Source organism: Hemicordylus capensis, chromosome 1, assembly GCF_027244095.1.
Source record: "Hemicordylus capensis ecotype Gifberg chromosome 1, rHemCap1.1.pri, whole genome shotgun sequence".
NCBI classification, from domain to species: Eukaryota; Metazoa; Chordata; class Lepidosauria; order Squamata; family Cordylidae; genus Hemicordylus; species Hemicordylus capensis.
Window position 1 is genome coordinate 35,875,364 of NC_069657.1, and position 18,505 is coordinate 35,893,868.

At 40.9% G+C, this 18,505-nt stretch overlaps 1 protein-coding gene across 4 annotated transcripts in view; it reads left to right on the forward strand.

Moving 5' to 3' along the window:
* TTC7B (tetratricopeptide repeat domain 7B) overlaps window positions 1-18,505 on the forward strand; it is a 174,228-nt gene that overhangs the window by 112,599 nt on the left and 43,124 nt on the right. For all 4 annotated transcript variants that reach the window (XM_053270534.1, XM_053270516.1, XM_053270524.1 and 1 more), the window contains one exon: window positions 14,170-14,310. In XM_053270534.1, coding sequence (XP_053126509.1) covers window positions 14,170-14,310 — 141 coding nt within the window. The remainder of the gene's footprint in view (window positions 1-14,169; window positions 14,311-18,505) is intronic.

The following is an 18,505-nucleotide window of genomic DNA, read 5'->3' on the forward strand; positions in this document are numbered from 1 at the left end:
AAAAAAGTGCTTTAGACTTAAATTAGATAAATTCTAAATTATGAATGCTCAGAGAAATATAGGCAAGGGCAGACATTCTGGCTAATGAAGCACTAGCGTAGCAATGTTGTAGCTGCATTAGGGCAGGTGGAGTGGGGGGGACCATTTTCTCCTCCATCCACAGCTGCCTGCACCACCTGAAAAGATGTTCTTGAGCATCTTTGCTCAAGAAGAAAGAAACGGGGGAGGAGGACGAAAGGGGCATCTCTCCCTGCATATGCGCCAGCACAGCCTTAGTTTGGAATATAACACGGCTGCACTGGCACATTGTCAGGATGGCAACCAGTATAGGCAGGGGTGCAGATGGTTGGATTTTAAGAGATAAGTTTGATTTCCAGTATATTCATATCAGGATATCCAAGGTGGTTGCAGAAACTAATACAGGATTGCTCCCGGAGATACATTTCTGGTGTCATGTGTTGGTCACACAATATGCACTTCAAAAATACCATAATTGAAATATGTTCTAATTTAGCTGCAATCATTTCAGGCAGTCATAAAAGGTATGTAATAGGGATGTGCACGAACTGGTTTGGCAGTCCTTTTATGGGCCACCTAACCAGTTCGGAGGTCCGGCCTTCGCACAGGTTCGGAGGTGGGGAAGGGTTACCTTTTCAGGCATAGGGAGGGTGCTCATCCCCACCCTGCCACATTTTCCCCCACCGGTGCTCTCCCCAAGATCGCTGGCACAGGGCAGCAGCGTATCTCCTTACCACCCCAGTCAGCATCATACAAAAAGTTGCCAATGCACTGGCTATTTCCGGTACGACACTGACTGGGGCAGCAGGATGTATGCTGCTGCCCCACACCAGCAATCTTGGGGAGAGCACCGGTGAGGGGAAATGCAGCGGGGTGGGGATGAACACCCTCCCTGTGCCTTAAAGGTAAACACACATCTCCCCCCCCCCGCCTCCTAGGAGTGCACAAATCTGTTCACGCACATCCCTAGAATTTAATGCTTCTGGTCAGTGGCAGAAGCTTAATGTGCCAGTGGGAAGCTTCTCCTTTTGGTGTTTAAATCAAGAACCAAGTAACTGACTTGGCCCTGATAAAGGACCACCACTGCTCTTCCATTTCACAGACCATTTTCAGAGTTGATCAAAGATTGGGCATCTGTTATTCTTCCAAACCTCCTACCTGCCTCTCCTATTCACTTTAACTAACAATAAAAGTTCCTTCTATCCTTTCCTTTTCTATCTCCCATCCTAGTGGATGTTGCCTCCTGCTTTCTGGGCAACATTCATTCATTCGTTCAATCATTCATTCCCTCTCCCTCTCCCTCTCCCTCTCCCTCTCCCTCTCCCTCTCTCTCTCTCTCTCTCTCACACACACACACACACACACACACACACACACACACACACTCACTCACTCTCTCTCTCTCTCTCTCTCGTTGAACCTCCTAAGTTTCAGAAGACAGGAAGTTCAGAGTTCATTCACACAATCAAAAACTGTGTTCTGCCCGGGTTTTGGAGCTGTGTGTGCTCCCAATTTTTGGTTGTGTGGAAGCAAGGGAGGAGGAAAACCTGGGTAGTTTTCCTCCTCCCTTGCTTCCACACAATCACTTCTACTCAGGTTTTCCTCCTCCCTTGCTTCCATAAAACCAAAAATTAGGAGCACGCACAGCTCCCAAACCCGAGTAGAACACAGTTTTTGATTGTGTGAATGACTTCAGGGTGTTGAGGCTTGCAGTCTAATTCAGACACCACCCTTGATCCAGCTGATCTTGGGCTAGACCAAATTTTGAAACGATTCCTTTTTAGGAATAGAGTTAAATAGCGTTCTCTGGTAGTGAGCAGACAGTAAGTGGTCTCAATAGGGAAGTGGGCACTTGGCCCCAGGCCCCAAGGAATGGCTGTCTTGTTCCTAGAAACTGAAAACTGAGTCAGTGGGCTGGTATCACAGAAGGTCAGTAAAGGAGGGGAAATCCTTCTAGCTTGGCTGTGCAATAATTTCCTACTGACATATCTCCCTCCTTTGAGACCTAGTGACCACATAAACTCATCCGGATCTGCTGATGATGATAATATCCACCTCCTTGGGGATGTGCCCGAACCAGTTCAGTGCTTCCTTAGGGAAGTCCAGGACCAGCTTAGGTGCCCACAGCTAAACCAGTTTGGTGCAGAGGGGATCGGTTCTTTTAAAAACCAGGTAAGCAGGTCCTTACCTGCTCCTCCACTGCCCCAGCGTGTTTCCAGGTGTGGTGCTTGTAATGCTTTCCAAAAGGTCCAGCACTGCTCTTAGCAGCCTGCATGCCGCCGTGGCCATTTGCGTGGTCAGCAACAATCAATCATCTTTATTCAGTCCCTTGACCAGCAAAGGTCAGCAACACCATGCTGACCACTCCAGGGACCATCCCAAGATATAGGTCCAGATGCAAAATCCGATCCTTGTCAGGTTACTCTGTCAGTGGTCAAAACTGATTGACACTTCTGCTTCTCCATGAGCACTTCTGTTTCCAGTTTTCCAAAAGAACTGACAGAGGTGAAGTGGGAGTGTGCATAATTTTATCATAGGCAGTATGTAACATACCAATTGCTGCATAGATTTATTTTTAAAATATTGTGTGGTGATGGTAGTGGTGCAGTCTTTCTTCACTACTGCCGTAGCATCTGCAAAATATTATTCAGCAGAGCTGTTCTGGGTGGTGAACAGCCCAGTAAATCCAGGCTGTTTTCACCCACTCGTGCTCTGCCAGCTTTGACAAGATTCCCACCTACTTAATGGCTCATAGGTGGGGGACAAGTTCCACTACAGCATTTGACATATAGGAGGATATTGGAGTTATTTTGAGGTAACAGGCTCTTGTCCAGCTCATTTATATAAAATAGGATAATCCCTTCTTTGCCTCCCTAAGCTTTGGGGAGGAAGAGTGGAATAAAAATATGAGTTTCCTTCAGTATTGCCCAGCAGTGCAGAAGGGAACATGTTAGCAAACCAGCTGTGAGTTGGACTTGAGCAGCCAATCAACCAGGGGGATGTTGGTGCCTGCATCCTCTTTGAAGCAGGTGATGGATGGTCTCTTGACTGTGTTTTAAGCTTTCTGTTTTGTTTTGTTTTGTTTTGTTTTGAAATAAGAAAGACTTGATGCCAATTCCCTAAACAATTACTGCCTACATTTCTAACCTTGAGCAGTCATTCGGCAGTTTCAGGAACTCAGGAAATAATTTCTATTACATTTATTTATATCAGCAGCCAGCCTTGCATATATTTTCATAATAATCAGTGTCATTTCCAAAATAAACTAATTTCATTGAAACTAGTTTTGTGCTACTCAAAGTCCACTCAGGGTTTATACTATATATTTTATACTTGTCGGTTTGATGTGAGATAGATAGTTTCATACAAGAAAACTGACCTCAGAGTTGGAAAGAAAACTGTGTGTTCTGTGAAGGACTGTTGCACCCCTATTTAGTGGCAGTTAAATGGGCTGAATTTTTCTTTCTTTCTTGGCATCCATTAATCCATTCAAATCCTGCTCCTGGCATTTTTCTTTATAACTTTTCTCTTTCACTTTTTAGCTTCTGACTCCTCCTCCTCCTCCTCCACATCTTCATCTCTCTCAAGAACAGAATCTCTTCTCCACCTGTTTATGTCTCCTCAGTCTCCTCACCCTCATCCCAAAACTGATACTTTTGTCTGGCCCTATGCAACCAATCCATACTGTGACCACGTTCCTGGGCCCTGCGAACCTCCACTCTGTAAACTGATTTCCTCTCTCTGATAGGCGTGCTGGTTTGCTCTGTTTGTGCTTCTGATAATCTTCGTAACTGTTTAGCACTGTTTGCACTAATTATTTTTGTTTTAATAAATCAGTGGGGCATTTGAGAGTACCAAAATTTTAGGCTGTGATACTACATGTTCTTGGGAATGAGCTTTAATAGTTTTAAGTGGGCATGCTAATAAGTAGCTTCCTGACTCCAGCACACCCAAAAGGACCATTAAATGCTTCATAAAGGGACCACTAGAGGGCGCCATTGGCTCCTTGAGAACATAGAGCAAGTGTTGGTATAAATCACTGTTGTACTACAGTATTGTGTTGGGGCAGTAGCCCCTGTGTTGTATTCGATCCAGTAATCTTTTATGTTCTGTTGTTGAGAAGTTTTCCCCGGTGGGGATCCTGTAGAGAGTGTGGGTGGTGGAGTCAGGAAGGAAAAGGGAGGGAAATGTGAAGGAGAAAATGGAGTTGTTTCTGAACAGACTCTTTAATTAAATCTATGTAAGGTTACTTTTTATTTGTGAAAGAAACAGCTATAAAACTCCCTGTTAGCATGGCAGAAACAGTGTGTTGCACTAGGTTTGACTCCCAGTGCTAGTGTCCTATAACTAGCCATAGTGTTGTGCTGACCTCAGGATCCTGGCACCTAATCCTGACTGCCAGGTCTCTTCATTTATTCTATTTTTAGATATAGCCATAAAATGATTGTGGTGAAATTGGTATATTTTATGCTGGTACACATGCTGTGGAGCTAGGATTTGTTGTAGTCCCCTGTCTTATGTATACACCGTAGCAAATATGCTGTCTCAGAGCCCCTGCCTTTCCCCCACCGAAGGATCTGCAAGCCAGGGGAGCAAATAAGGCTAGCAAGATTGTATTTGGGGCCAGGGGTATAACTGACTGAGAAAGATTCCTTGTGACTTGGCTGCAGGCTAGGAGTCTTGCCAGCACCACTCTGTACTCATGTATTTGCCGCACCATATTATGTGATGTGTCCTTAAGAAAACAGACTGTTAGTATGATAAGCAAGTAGGATTTGGGCCTCCATGTCCCAAACTTATAAGGTGTGACATAATTGTGAGAGTATAGCAATACTGGGCGAATACTGCTCAGTATCTCTTGTTGCAAAGTGGATTATCTCCAGTACTGATTCTTCTGTGCTAGGAACTTGGTTGCTTTCATCACAGATGCTACTTTTTGTTCACTTCATTCTCTTCCATGCAAATAATTCCTTTTGAAATGTTATGACCTTTAGTTGACAGAATTATGTATAATTGGCAATAATGTCCATTCTTAAATACTGCTTCAAAGCAGGAAAGACATTTTATTCTTGTGCATTGTATTTGGGGGGTGGGGGGTGGGGAGCTTTTATAAATTGGTTCAGTCAATTTATTTGTGTAGTATTGTGAGAGTAAATCCTTGTCTCTGGCACAGAATTAGATGACAGGTGCTAGAAAATAAGTAGCAAAGAAGTGCAAATTAATCAGGTCACAATGTAGCTGGATCCAATTTCAAATACTCTGAAAGGATAGCTTTTGTGGTTAATATTAATGCTCACTCTCTTCCTGCTTATTTGTTTCTGACTGTTTGTTGTCTGACTGTTTGCTGTCTACTATCCTGTGAATACTGTGAAGTGTACTGCACCTGTAAAAGTAATTCTACTCATTGTACAGAATGAAGTAGTAGATGCTAGAATTAGATAGTAGCAAATTCAGTCCAACTCAGTTCAGAATGCAGGTGAGAGATTGTATTTTTGAATGCTCCATCTTTAAATTCTTCCCTGTAGTAAAGTAGGGAATCTCAGAGAACGCTACATGATCTTTCTCTCTGATGTACTAGCTTTCTACATGCAAGGGTGTTGGGAGAGCTTAAAAAAAATGACCCCTCACCTCCAGTCTGAATAGTACTGTCAGAATTCTGACACCTTATTCTGCCTAATGTTAGATCTGCTGAAAATAACTATAATGTGTAGTTTTCTATTGGAGGGTGTTTTTTTTTGTTTTTTTTTAATGTATAGTTGGGAAATCAGTGTCAGCACAATGGAAGTCCAACAATTAATTAGAAGTTGAATGAATGCTAGATTTGAACCTTCTCGGGTTTTACTTTTTCTATAAAAGTTGAAGAAATTGAGGGCTTACTTTTATTTTGAAGCATGCTACCTCAGCTTGATTAGTTGGAGAAGTGTGGTAAACAATTTATTTTCTCAAACTGAGTCTTTCAAAAGCATGCTGCTATAATGTAGTAAGGCCTGTGTAGCATTAAATTGTTCTGGGTGAGCCTGTGACTCACCTGGAGCTCCATGGGGTTATCTCTTAAATATTGAGAAGGCACAGAAATGCAAACAGAAGGAGCTTGTGATTTTTTTCCACTTCCAGCCACAGTATCGATGAGAGAATGTTTTTCACAGTACATGGTGATTTTGCAGGAACCTCTATTCCAGACCCTCACTTGGCCTAAAAGTAGATTCTCACTTTGTGCACTGAAGAGAGGGAGAGAGAGAGAGAGAGAGTGAGTGTGTGTTTTCCTTTGAGTTCATGTGAGTAGAAATGGTTCAACCCTTCTATAGTTTTCTTCCCACTAATATGTATGCACAATTATTTTTTTCTGTTTTCCATTTGAAAGTGAATATGGTGTGAGAGGGATTTAACAAATGCTTTCTCTAAATCCTTATTGGAAAATTTGACTTATTGAACTTGTTTGAAGTGCTCAGTGTCCTTTGAAAAACAAGAAAACTGGCTTTCAGTTTGAAGGTTATCAGAAGTGTATTTGCTTTTTGTGTAATTTTGTTTTATAGCTTTTTATCCTTTTGTGATTTTAATTTGTGGTTTGATCTGTTATTCAAAGGCAACCCTCCAGATGCTTACTTTCATGGTTTTTTCTCCCTTTTTTCAGTTTGTAAGTAGTATTTACTATACAGGTCTATTCTTAAATTTCTAAAGATGTAGCAATAACACCCTCCCTTCACCACAGAATGTAAATGTTGTCCATTCGTCATGGAGGTTTGACAGTGTGCAAAGCAAGGCTGCTGCTCTTTCCCCATTCAAGTCACCCCTGAGGCTGTAATCCTACGAGATCTGAATGCATTCAACTAGCACTTGAGTTCTCTTATTAAAGAGGCAGTATTAATTTCTGGAGGGCTGTAAACAAAGGTGTTTGGAGAGCAGGGTCTAATTCTGTAGAATCATTAATAAAATTCTTAATCATCACAGGGAACTGTCTAGTTCATTTATTCCATTTTTCACTTTTCTAGTGTTTTTCCTGTGCCTGTGGCTCCTGTCTGAGGAAGTCCCTCTGCCCCCAGGAACTGGGGGTGGGGGGAGAGATTAAGGACAGCATTTACAGTGAAAATACATACAATTAAAAGGTTAATCTAGTTCAGAAATATAGTTTTATCATGTAAAGTACATTCAGTTCTATACCTATTGTTAATTTTCTTAAGCTTAATATTGTAGTAGTATTATTTTAGCTCCCTGTGTTTTCACTGTGCAGATAATTGAGGTAGATTTTGACCCACTAATAGAAGTGTTCTGTTAATTTGTGAACAGGACATGTGGTTGCTTCATAGACAAACCTTATGGAATAAGGGGAATTTTCCTTAAGTGGGTAGTATAGGAAACCCCAAGTCTCTCTTCCTTGATACATTTCCCAAAATGTTGACAAGCATTTTAACATTGGGGGAGGAGGGTAGTGAATTGTTGCAGCTACTTAAGAAGGCCTTGGGGAATATTACAGCAGAAACAACTATTTTATTTAGTCCCGCAGATGGTACTGTCTCTTCACCTAGAGAGTGTTTTGCTTGCACTGGCATACAGATCTCTGCATGCTACACGTTTTGGTGCTTTCATATGCTTTGATGCCTGCTTTTTTGTGCATGTGAAATCTGGCATGTGTCTTCACCTTGCATGGTTTTGCTCAATTCCATTCCATTCCTTTCCTTGAATTAAGACATTGTACTCATAAAATTTGATTGAAAAGCAACTTTCTGTTTTGCAGCAAGGAGAGGGTTAGCCTCTGAAGGATTTGCATTATGTCAAGTATTTACCATTTCATCATTTATTTTGGCATTGTAAAGACAAACAAGTAGCAACATGTTCATCGTGTAAGACTTAGATATTTTTCATCAGCCTTCAAGTAGATAAGCAAGACAGAACTGAGACCACTACATTGGGAAAGATGGCTGAAATCAGCTGCTCAGAAATGAAAGTTTTTCTCAGAGTAAATACAAGCAAAAGTGCTTATCATCACCTTGTTGCAACGACCAGGGATCCTTTGTTGGTTGTTCAAATTGTGGCAGGTGCTTCTTGTTGAATTAAAGGATTATAAAATTAAGCCATTCAAACAAAGCACGGGTTAATCACAGTAAGTTAAATGTTAGCCTGGTGACAGCTAACATTATATTTAATACCAAGTCCTGAAGAGTATAATATGAAGTGTGAAGTAATGCATTAGCACCAATAGCTATGTAATGAAATGAAAAGTGAGACATAAATGTGACCCAAATAGCAGCTGAGGGAACTATCTGGTTCTTAAATATTTGAGATTACTTTTTGACCTTAATTGAAAGGAGAGGGGAGCCTGTGTTCTGTTAAGAGTTCAACAACCAACAAGCACCAACTCTCCAGTTGAAATATACATACAAACAAACAAAAATTGTAGATGTTGTCACAGACTTCTTATGTGTATGTGTACGTCAATACTGAGGTTAGACAAAGCAATAGCACTTAGCAATAGCACTTACATTTATATACCGCTTTATAGCCGGAGCTCTCTAAGCGGTTTACAATGATTTAGTATATTGCCCCCAACATTCTGGGTAGGGGCCAGAAGTCTTAGCCCTTTCCCTATTGTCCCCCATCTAGGCCTCAACTTGGAGGACAAGTCTATTAATGGCTGCTAGTCTGGTATCTATGGGCCATCTCCAGCCCAAGAGGCAAGATGCCTCTAAATATGAGTTGCAGGGGAGCAATAACAGGAGAGAGGGTGTGCCCTCAGCTCTTGCCTATGGGCTTCCCAGAGGTATCTGAGAGAAAATGTGTGAAACAGGATGCTGGACTAGATGGGTCTTGTGCCTGATCCAGCAAGGCTGTTCTAGTTCTCACTAAGATGGTAAACCTTTATCTGGCTTACCACTCAGACTATGGATTCTCCTTCATACAAATTAATTCCTTCCAATTTTCTTTTTCTGTTTACAAATTAATTCCTTCCAGTTTTCTCTTTCTCCCCAATATCAAACTGGGCTTAATATTGGGGAGGGAAATAAAATCTTCAGAAATACCTTCAGCCAGAGTTGGCAACCCTAAAGACACCGGTTTACCTTTTGGTGAGAAGAACTGTGTGGTCATCTCAGTTGTTCCCGGAGTCTCTAGGTATGCAGTAACGGCAGAGTAGCTGAAATTTCAGCATATGGGCAGATCAATGAAAGTCCAACTCCCCAGAGCTTGAAATGTCAAAGGGAACAAGAATTGGCTTTAATAAACTAGGTGAGAGGAAGCTGGTAAACAAAATGATGGATACCTTTGCACCCAGGTTTTGCTAGTATGTTGGGAAAAATTCCATTAGAACTAAGCATATAGAGAAAATAATGAAAGTGTCCTAGACCTTTAGCTACTGCCCCCCATCTAGGTCTAGACAGGGAGGACAAGTCTATCAATGGCTACTATAACCATGATGGTTGGTTTGCAGGTCCCTATGGCAAGTAGTTCATAGGCAGAGTAGAACAGCCTGTCCCATTGCTGAGAATTCTGAATGCAATCCCTGCAAAGCCAGAGCGGTTGCATTAGCCACTCTTTTAAAAGCCTCATGGAGGCATGTCCCTAGAAGGCCAGTGCCATACATAGGAAACATTATAGCCCCATAGTGTTCTGCTTCTGTAATCAGGGCATGTGAGGCACGCCAAGACCAGTTGTGGAGGTAGGCTTCTTTGTTAAAGACGTTGATGTCACTTACTTTCCTTCTTACCTAAGAAGTGCTGTCACTCTTTGCAATAAAAGCAACTCAAGCTACTCAAATTGTGAGTGAAGCTTTGTTTCTTCCACAGCAGCAATACTGATCTTGCCAGAAAGAAAGAAGGATTTGGGAGCATTTCATGCATTTCACAAACACTACACAGCAGCAAGCTTGGGTTTTGCCACCAATGTGCACTTGACAGGGAGCTGCAACCAGGGTGGATAAAAATCTATGATTTTTAAAATGAAAAATTAAAAAATGGATTTTTAAATTTAAATCGGATTTTTTGATATATTTTTAAATTACATGCTTTTTGAGGAAAAAATCTATCTAAAGATAGTTTTCTATTTAAGATACATTATAGTCCAAAGGTTATTCATCATGAAATAAGGATTAGTGTTTAATTATGTAGCATGAGGCTGTATATATGCAATGTTTAAATTTTTTGGTAAATGAATTCCATTAATCCATTCATAATGTCATGCTCTTCCAGAGGTTTCTGTAAGATTATTTTGGGCAATTTTTCTATCTAGAAGAGGACCAAAAATGAAACCTTCATCTGGTTGTAAATGTTAAGAACTATACCAGAAAGAATGAGTCTTTATGTAAAAAACCATGATTTAAATCTAGTCTTACTGACTAGTGATTTAAATCGTGATTTAAATCGATTTGATTTAAATCAAATCCACCCTGGAAGTGACTATTAGGTTTATGTAGGGACTCTCTGTGGTTTCTCTGTGGCCCTAATCTATTTTTCAGTACTTTGTAGATGTTGCTGTTGATGGTATGGAACCAATGTACAGATGTAAGCAATAGACAAGAGCAACTGATTCCTTCCTTTCTCAAGATGGTGAGAAAGGTGGAGTGGAAATGGGAAAAATAAAGGAAAGGCAGACTGTCCACCTGGATTGTGCATTCAGTTTTCTTCAGTGAGCCCCTTTCTCATCTCAGCCCTTTCATTCCCTACACATTAAGTAATTGGTGGTAGGAGGAGACCCACCCTTTACAGGTTTTCTGAATGTTGCTATAGAGCCTGTGGCCTGCATGTCTTAAAAATATGGGCACAGCTGCATATGTCTAGTTACACATATACATGTTTGTACTCATTTAATTTTGCACACCCTTGTGCAAATCTGCTGTGTACCAGGCTGGGCCTTTTTTATATTAATTCCCCCACACACACACTTTTGGAAAAAGCATAGTAATTAAATAGCATGTGTAAGTGATAGTAGGCATAATGTAATTTGTAAAGCATGCCATGTTAAGGGAAACTATTCCAACTATTGCAAAGAAGCTGAGACTACACACTGGGCTAGTGCACATGTAACACTCCTGATTGATTAACCAGATTCAAGCAATTGGAGTGGGCTTTGAGATCATACTTTCTCCCACAGCCTTTCAGTTCTAGATCATTAATTTCCCCACACCACATCCTTCTCTTGTGAGATTTTTAGTAATTAATTTAAGAATTTATTATTACTTTAACTTTATTTATTTAATTCAATTCAATCTATATACCACCCTTCCTAAATTGGCTCAGGATGGTTTACATTAAAATAGAATAAAAAACATAATAAAACAATTAAAATTTTAAACATTTGAACCAGAATAAAATTAGAATTAAAGCTAGATATCATTAAAAGCCTGGCTAAAAAGATGGGTTTTTAAGGCTCCCCTGATGGCTCCCCTAAAGTTAAGCATTATATCAGTACTGCCATTAACTTTGGTTAAGGCTAACCAGGATTTGAATGTTGTTATAAGGAAACCCAGTTAGTGTTAATTCCGTTAACCCCTGCTAACTGAGTTGAAAAGCTGTCTATAAATAGTAGTATTAGCAGTGATCATAGACTCCAGTTGATATGTGTTGCTTTTCATAGTGGTCACCTTTCCAGCATTTATGTTAATACATGCAGTCATTAAGTACATAAAGGCTTGGATCCAAAATGACACCTGTGCGTGGAAGGCACTGCCACTTGCACACAGGAGGGCTGCTGATTTTGCTCCCCTCCCTGGCTACAGCCCCAACACAGTATTCAATTTTAAAGAGCCTTCTGTCCTTCAGGAGCAGGAGGATGAGGGGCTGCAGCAGGAAGGCAGATGGGAAATCCTTACTGTGAATGAAACATCACTCACATTCTTTGGATACAAGCCAGTTAACATATAGGAAAAGTCCCAGTTCAGTGGCAGGTCCCTAATACCCAGATCGTAAACACATGCATTAAAATAAATGTTACTTCCAAGTAAACATGTCTAGGAAGAGGATGTAAGAGTATGGCATGAGTCTAAAAGGAAACATTTATGTTGAAGGTGTGGAAGAAGTTGCTTCAACATCTGTTGGCAAATTTTTACCACTTGCAATATTCAGAATTTAACGTTAGGGATCAAGTGCTGTGTTTGCCTAGCTCCTGTGCCTTTTAACAGCTGGGGAATCAAACAGAAATTCAGCATAGAATGCTTTTTCCTTCTGCATGCCAAGGAATGTTTCCTCTACAGTATTTCTGCTTGTTACACAGCCATTAAAAGCATAGGAGCTTGCCCAGACAAAGTTGAAGTAGATATGAGATAAACAGTTTGTATCCTTCTCCTGGTCACAGTAAGCTGCCATCAATGTTTACTGGCCCAAATCCAGATTAATACTGTGCTGGCAAAACATGTTCTTTCATGCATGGGGTGCGATTGTTGGCAATTCTTCCTTTTCCTCTGCAGCTACCTGTGCCTCCAGAAAAGATGTCCCAGAGGGTCGTATAATTTTTATATATTTCCAGATGGCACACAGGGCTGCAAAAGGGAAGGGGGGATTATAGAAAATTGTCCTCTATGTCCCCACAAAATACATCCTGGCTGTAGGACCCTCTGGGACACTTTATCAGGAGGCTTAGGTGCATACAGAGGGAAGGGAGGGTTGCTGAAAATTACTGTCCCCGTGTAATGGAAAATGCTGTTCAACCAGCACAGCATTAGTCTGGATGTTGAATATTTAGTCAGACTGTTGGTCCTTCTAGCTCAGCGTTGTTGCAACCCTCTGAAGTTTGTTACCAAGTTTCAGATAGGGCTCTTTCCCAGCCCTACCCAGAAATACTAAGAATTGAATCTGGGACTGTCAGCATGGGCAAAGCATGCACTCTACTACTGAGCTACTGCCCCTCCCCTTACAAGTAATGTATAGTGTTATTGTGGCTAATAAATGAAAGGTCCAAATGTAAATATTTAGTATATTTTTAAAAACTTATCTCCCGTTTTTCTCAATTCTGAATCAAAGTGACTAACAACACTATAAACAGACTTAAGAACAACATCCAATTTTTAAAAAACTAAATCATCAGAAACCTTCCCACTTTTTAGGAGGAAAAGATCCATCTGTGTTCTTTTCCAAAATTGCCATCAAATATAGAGTAGGGTGTGATTGAACCACATTCCATCACTGTACCTGTAGAAAATATTCCAACCCCTTTTCTTCTTGCAAAGACTTTTGATGCTTCACTCTTTATATTATTTGACGACTTAAGATTTTTCATACTGAAGAAGGCTTTCTTGAAATGCTCATCTCTGGGGTGTGCGGTTGGGTATCTGCTAATATACTTGAACAATCTGTTGAGTTGGTGCCATATTCATTAGAGAGATCCTGTTAGTGTCTCATACAACTAGAAACAGTGGCAAAATGTTTTAAATATTTAATGTTATGACAGGAGCGAATATTCCTGCTCCACTGTAAACATATTTAAAATAGAAAGGTAACATATACATTTTTTAAAGTTAGTAACTATAACAAGATATCAAGTATATATGTAGCAAACCTCATGTACTTACCATTTCAAGAAGTAGAATCTGATATGCATAGATCAGTATTTTTTTCTAAACTGTAAAAACTCCATTGTGAAAGTGTCCATTTTATGCACTTCTCCAGCTGCTAATATTGGTGATTAAGTGAACTTTACAATCTGTGCAGCTTAATTGCTTTCTGTTCAGGGAAATGTTGAGATCATTCTGTATATTTTAGTTTGTCTATTATTACCCTTAGAATAGTCTCCTAATTACTCTTCTTGCAGGAAAAAAATGCAGCAATGACTAGTGTTGAAGAGTAAGTAGTAAGGAAAAAAGTTACATCACACAGCGTCATCACAAATCTCTCTGAAATTTATAGCTTGTATGTGTGCAGAGTTTATATACCTACAATTGATACTTTGAAGCTTTGTGTTTCACAGTGGTTGTTCAAATCTCATCAGTCATTTCTGCTAGCAGTGAAATAGGCTTTTAATGCAGGCTCACTAACTCTAACATCCCGTTAATCAGAAGGGGGGGGGGGAACTCTGACAAATGCCATTTTAAGTTTTAGTAACATCTTTACGTTGTACAGAGTTAATGTGAAGAACTCAACACAGCATGTGTGACCCTCCTTTTTAAAAATGTGTCTTTTGTTTCTATTGCTCTCTACTGATACAAAATGCTTGTTTGTGTTACTGCTGCAGGTTCAGTCCATGCCACGTCCATCGCAGCCTCCAGAGTGGAGCAAGCACTGTCTGAGGTTGCTTCATCTTTGCAGAGCAGTACTCCGAAGCAGGGTCCTCTGCATCCTTGGATGACTCTGGCTCAAATCTGGCTTCATGCAGGTAATCGGGCACAGCTGCTGTTTTCTTTTCCTGTTCATTAGCTCCAGGAATCTGTATTCATTTCATTTAGCAAGCCAGAATGTTTTATTGTGTGTCAGCTAAAAGCAGAGCTTTTAAGGACACTTCTTCAAGATGAGGCATTTTGTTACATTTCAAGACAAGAACATTGTATGTTTAATTTATGAACCAGCGGTCTTAGGGAGGATGGCATTTAGTATTTAACAACCTTGTCAAAAAGATGACTTTCCCCCCTACTGCTCAGGTTGTGTTAAGTCATGGAAATTTAAAGTATCCCATTGAAAATTAAGTGTGACATTGTTTTGGTGAACTTTAATCTGGCATTAAAATTGAAATATGCAATTTGAGACAGGTACTGCTCAAACTAAATTTTAGGCAACAAGATGAATATCTTTTTAATTTTTCTCAAACTGCAAAAGAGGAGAAAAATAACGAAAATTTGTTTCTGGGGTAGGGGGAAGATTCTGGGATATATGGGTTGTTGGGAAGGATCTTCCGATGGCAGAGCACATGCTTTGTATGCAGCAGGTCCCAGGTTCAATCTCTGATATCTACAGTTTGGGCTGGAATAGCCTGAACAGCCATTACCAGGAGGTGTAGACAATCCTGATCTAGATGGAGCAATGGTCGGACTCCATAGAGAGTAGCTTCCTGTGTTCATATGGGTTAGATCCCAAGAAGTTGAATTCTTCATTTTTTTGCTATAATAAACAATTATATGTATAATTGTATATCTGAAGGCTTGGAATTGGATTGCTTCTGGTTTGTTCTTTTTTTGTGATTCCATTTATTGTTTTGTGTATATGCATCCTATGGGGGCCTTTTTTGTTTGGGATGCAGGTATAAATGTAAATAATATGATGTATGCAGCATGATCTTAAACATGCTTACTTAGAAGTAAATTCCACTTTGTTCAGTGGATCTTGCTCGCCAGTAGGTGCATTTAGGATTGCAGCCTATGAGCACAATCCTATGCCTGTTTTACTCACAATAAGTTCCGTTGGCTTCAGTGGAGCTGACTCCTAAATAAGTGAATAGAATTAGATTTAGTTGATTAATTAGCGTTTGCAAAGTGTCTTTGATTAGTTGGGCAACATATTCAGAAACTGGATTTGGGGGCTGTGTACAATTGCTGAAGGAGAGCTGGCCTTGTGGTTGCAAATATGAATTGGCCCCTTAGCTAAGCAGAACCCTCCCTAGTTTGCATTTGAATGGGAGACTACATGTTACCACTGTAAGATATTTCCCTTAGGGGATGGGGCCACTCTGGGAAGAGCCAAAGGTTTCAGGTTCTCTCCCTGGCTTCTGCAAGATAGGGCTGAGAGAAATTCCTGCCTGCAACCTTGGAGAAGCCGCTGCCAGTCTGTGTAGACAACTGAGCTAGATGGACCAGTGGTCTGACTCAGGATAAGGCAGCTTCCTATTTTCCTATGAAGCACATGTGAAAAGATGTTACCACTGATGCATTCTCCATCCCCTCCTTACAGGAATTTTATATATCCCCTGGGGATAGGAGGAAGAGATCTGGGCTTGTGGTAGTGTGCACAAATTATTCCCTTTCCTAAGCAGGGTCCACTCTGGTTTGCATTTGAATGGGAAACTACCTGTGTGGCTGTAAGCTATTCCCCTTAGGGGATGGTGCCCAGTTGTGAAAGAGCATCTGCATGCTTGCATGCAGAAGGCCCCAAGTTCCCTCCCTGGCATCTCCAGGTAGGGCTGAGACTCCTGCCTGTAACCTTGGAGAGCAGCTACCAGTCAGTGTGGACTAGACAATACTGAGCTAGATGGACCGAAGTTCTGACTCGGCATAAGGCAACTTCCTATGTTCCTATGACGGGGCGCTTGGAAATTGGATGGGGAAAGGCTGCAGAAGGAAGGGGGAATTGCCCCAAACCAGACATCTTGTGGAAGACACCTTGCTCAGGACACTTTAACTTGATTTCTGGGAATTCCACCCTATTCCTGAAGATCCCCTGACTCTTAGGAGAGGGTTTATGTGGGACATACTTCTGGACATGCTAGCTAGGATCCAGTCCTATGTGATTTATGTAGATGCACCAGTATTTTTTTATGTTAGCAGAGAGTTTGGCTGGATTTTCTTGTATGAAAACTCAGGTACCTCAAACAGGTATATGCCACTTTCTTAAGGGAGAGGCACAGGCCAGGGGAGCTTGCCAACAGGAGGAGGAGAGAGTGAGTGATCTATTTTCTGATGAGAAATTCCACGTGTGTTTGTGTGTGGGATTGTGCTGTTTCTGGCTGGTTGTTTCAATTTCAGTTTTGCCTAGGGAGAGTGGGTGGAGCTTGCTCCAGGAGAATCACAGAACAGGTTGCAGGAGGTCCCTGTCCCACACCCACCCCTGAATTTGAATTGCATATTAGGTCTTGTTTCAGCCTAACTAAGCTTTTGGACCCTGCTTCCATGTATACCTGAACAGACAGACACACCTTTTCCACTCTGCAGGATCCCTTCTCTGCATGCTCGTTTGGATTTCAGCAGGGGAGCAGAGAGGGGTGACACAAAAGTAGAGCTATGCAGTTGAATTTGATTGTATTTCTCCTTCTTCCACCACCACCACCCATCCACTTTGCTCAGAGTGAGCTGCCTTTCAGCCCATAATACTAAAACTGCCACTGCTTGCTCTCATGAAGTGCACCCTGATTCTTAGGAATAGAATAGCTTTTAGGGGAATCAGTAGACTGCTGCTGGAAGGGAAAGGCTGAGAAATGCCCTTGCGACACCCAGTGCAGGGGTCTTTGGATCATAGTGTTTGCATTTTCACTTCTTATTGTTATTTTGATGGCATAAAATGGCACCTATTTAAGCATCTTAATATGAAGCTATTTGTATATATTATCCACATTGTTTTGCAGTGGGAGAGATGAGTGATATGGTTTCTTGCTTCACTTAAAATGCATTTTTGGTAGGTGCTATAGTTATTAAGGTAGTGAAACAGAAAAGTTTAGGTATACAGGGGATAAATAAATCAGCATCAGTATTGCTTCTGTGAGAACTGAGGTAGTTCAGGGCATTATTAATGGGAATTATGTCAAACAAAACTTGGGAAAGGGGATGCCTGCAGAACTCTACTAAAACTAATTGCATACCACAAACCATTAATACCTCATTGAGTGGTAGATTAACTACCCAACTGAGCCCAAGCTCAAGGCAGTAACCCAGTACTGCTTCTGTAGCCCAGCAGTAATTTACTTAAACTTTGATTTTTAAACTATCTGATGCCTTTATATAGGGTATTTGATTTCTTTTCTTTTCTTTTTTGCAGTTATTGGAAAAGCTGAATTAAACCTTTTAAGTTCTCCTTCAATTCTTCATCTACTGTTTCCCCACAGAACAAAATGCTAAAATATGCCTTCACACATTTAGTTAAAATGCTCTTTAATTGCTGTGCTGAGATCCAAAGAGCTACTTTAAGCACACCCCAAGGGCTTGCATGTGTCCATTGGAATTTTTTAAGCTTTCCCCCCATTCTCTGAAAGTCTCCATCCCATATCACTGTTTTAGCCTACTTTCTAGTAGGCTTATGAGATCACCCAGCATTCTCTCTCTCACTCACTCTCACTCTCTCTCTCTCTCTGTGTCTCCCCCACCCCACCATCAACTTCGCCGTGCCAGAACCAATATGAACCAAATTGGGTACAGTTATAGGGACACATGGGGCATCTCAATGGTGTAGTTTGTGATGATGTCTTCCACCCTGATTCAAGATGGTGGACATGTAAACATTTGAGGTGCAAAAGGACTAACTTGTGGACCACCTAAACAATTTGAACCAAATCTGGTATAGTTGTAGTGAGTGACACACAGGGACACCTCAACAGTGTGGTTTGTGATATCCACCCTGATTCAAGACGGTGGACATGCAAACGTTTGAGGCATAGTTGAGCTAACTTGTGAACAGCCTAACCAATTTGAACCAAATTTGCTACCGCTGTAGGGACATGTAGGGATGACTTAAGGGCATAGATTGTAATGCTGTCATCCACCTTGATTCAAGATGGCAGACGCGTAAACGTTTGAGGTGGAAGTGGGCTAACTTGTGAACTGCCTAACTGATTTGGACCAAATTTAGTCCATTAGGAATAGTGAAAGGAAAGTAGGCACATTAGTTCTTACTAGAACAACTTGTTAAACCTATCTCAGGTTCAGAGTGTTTGC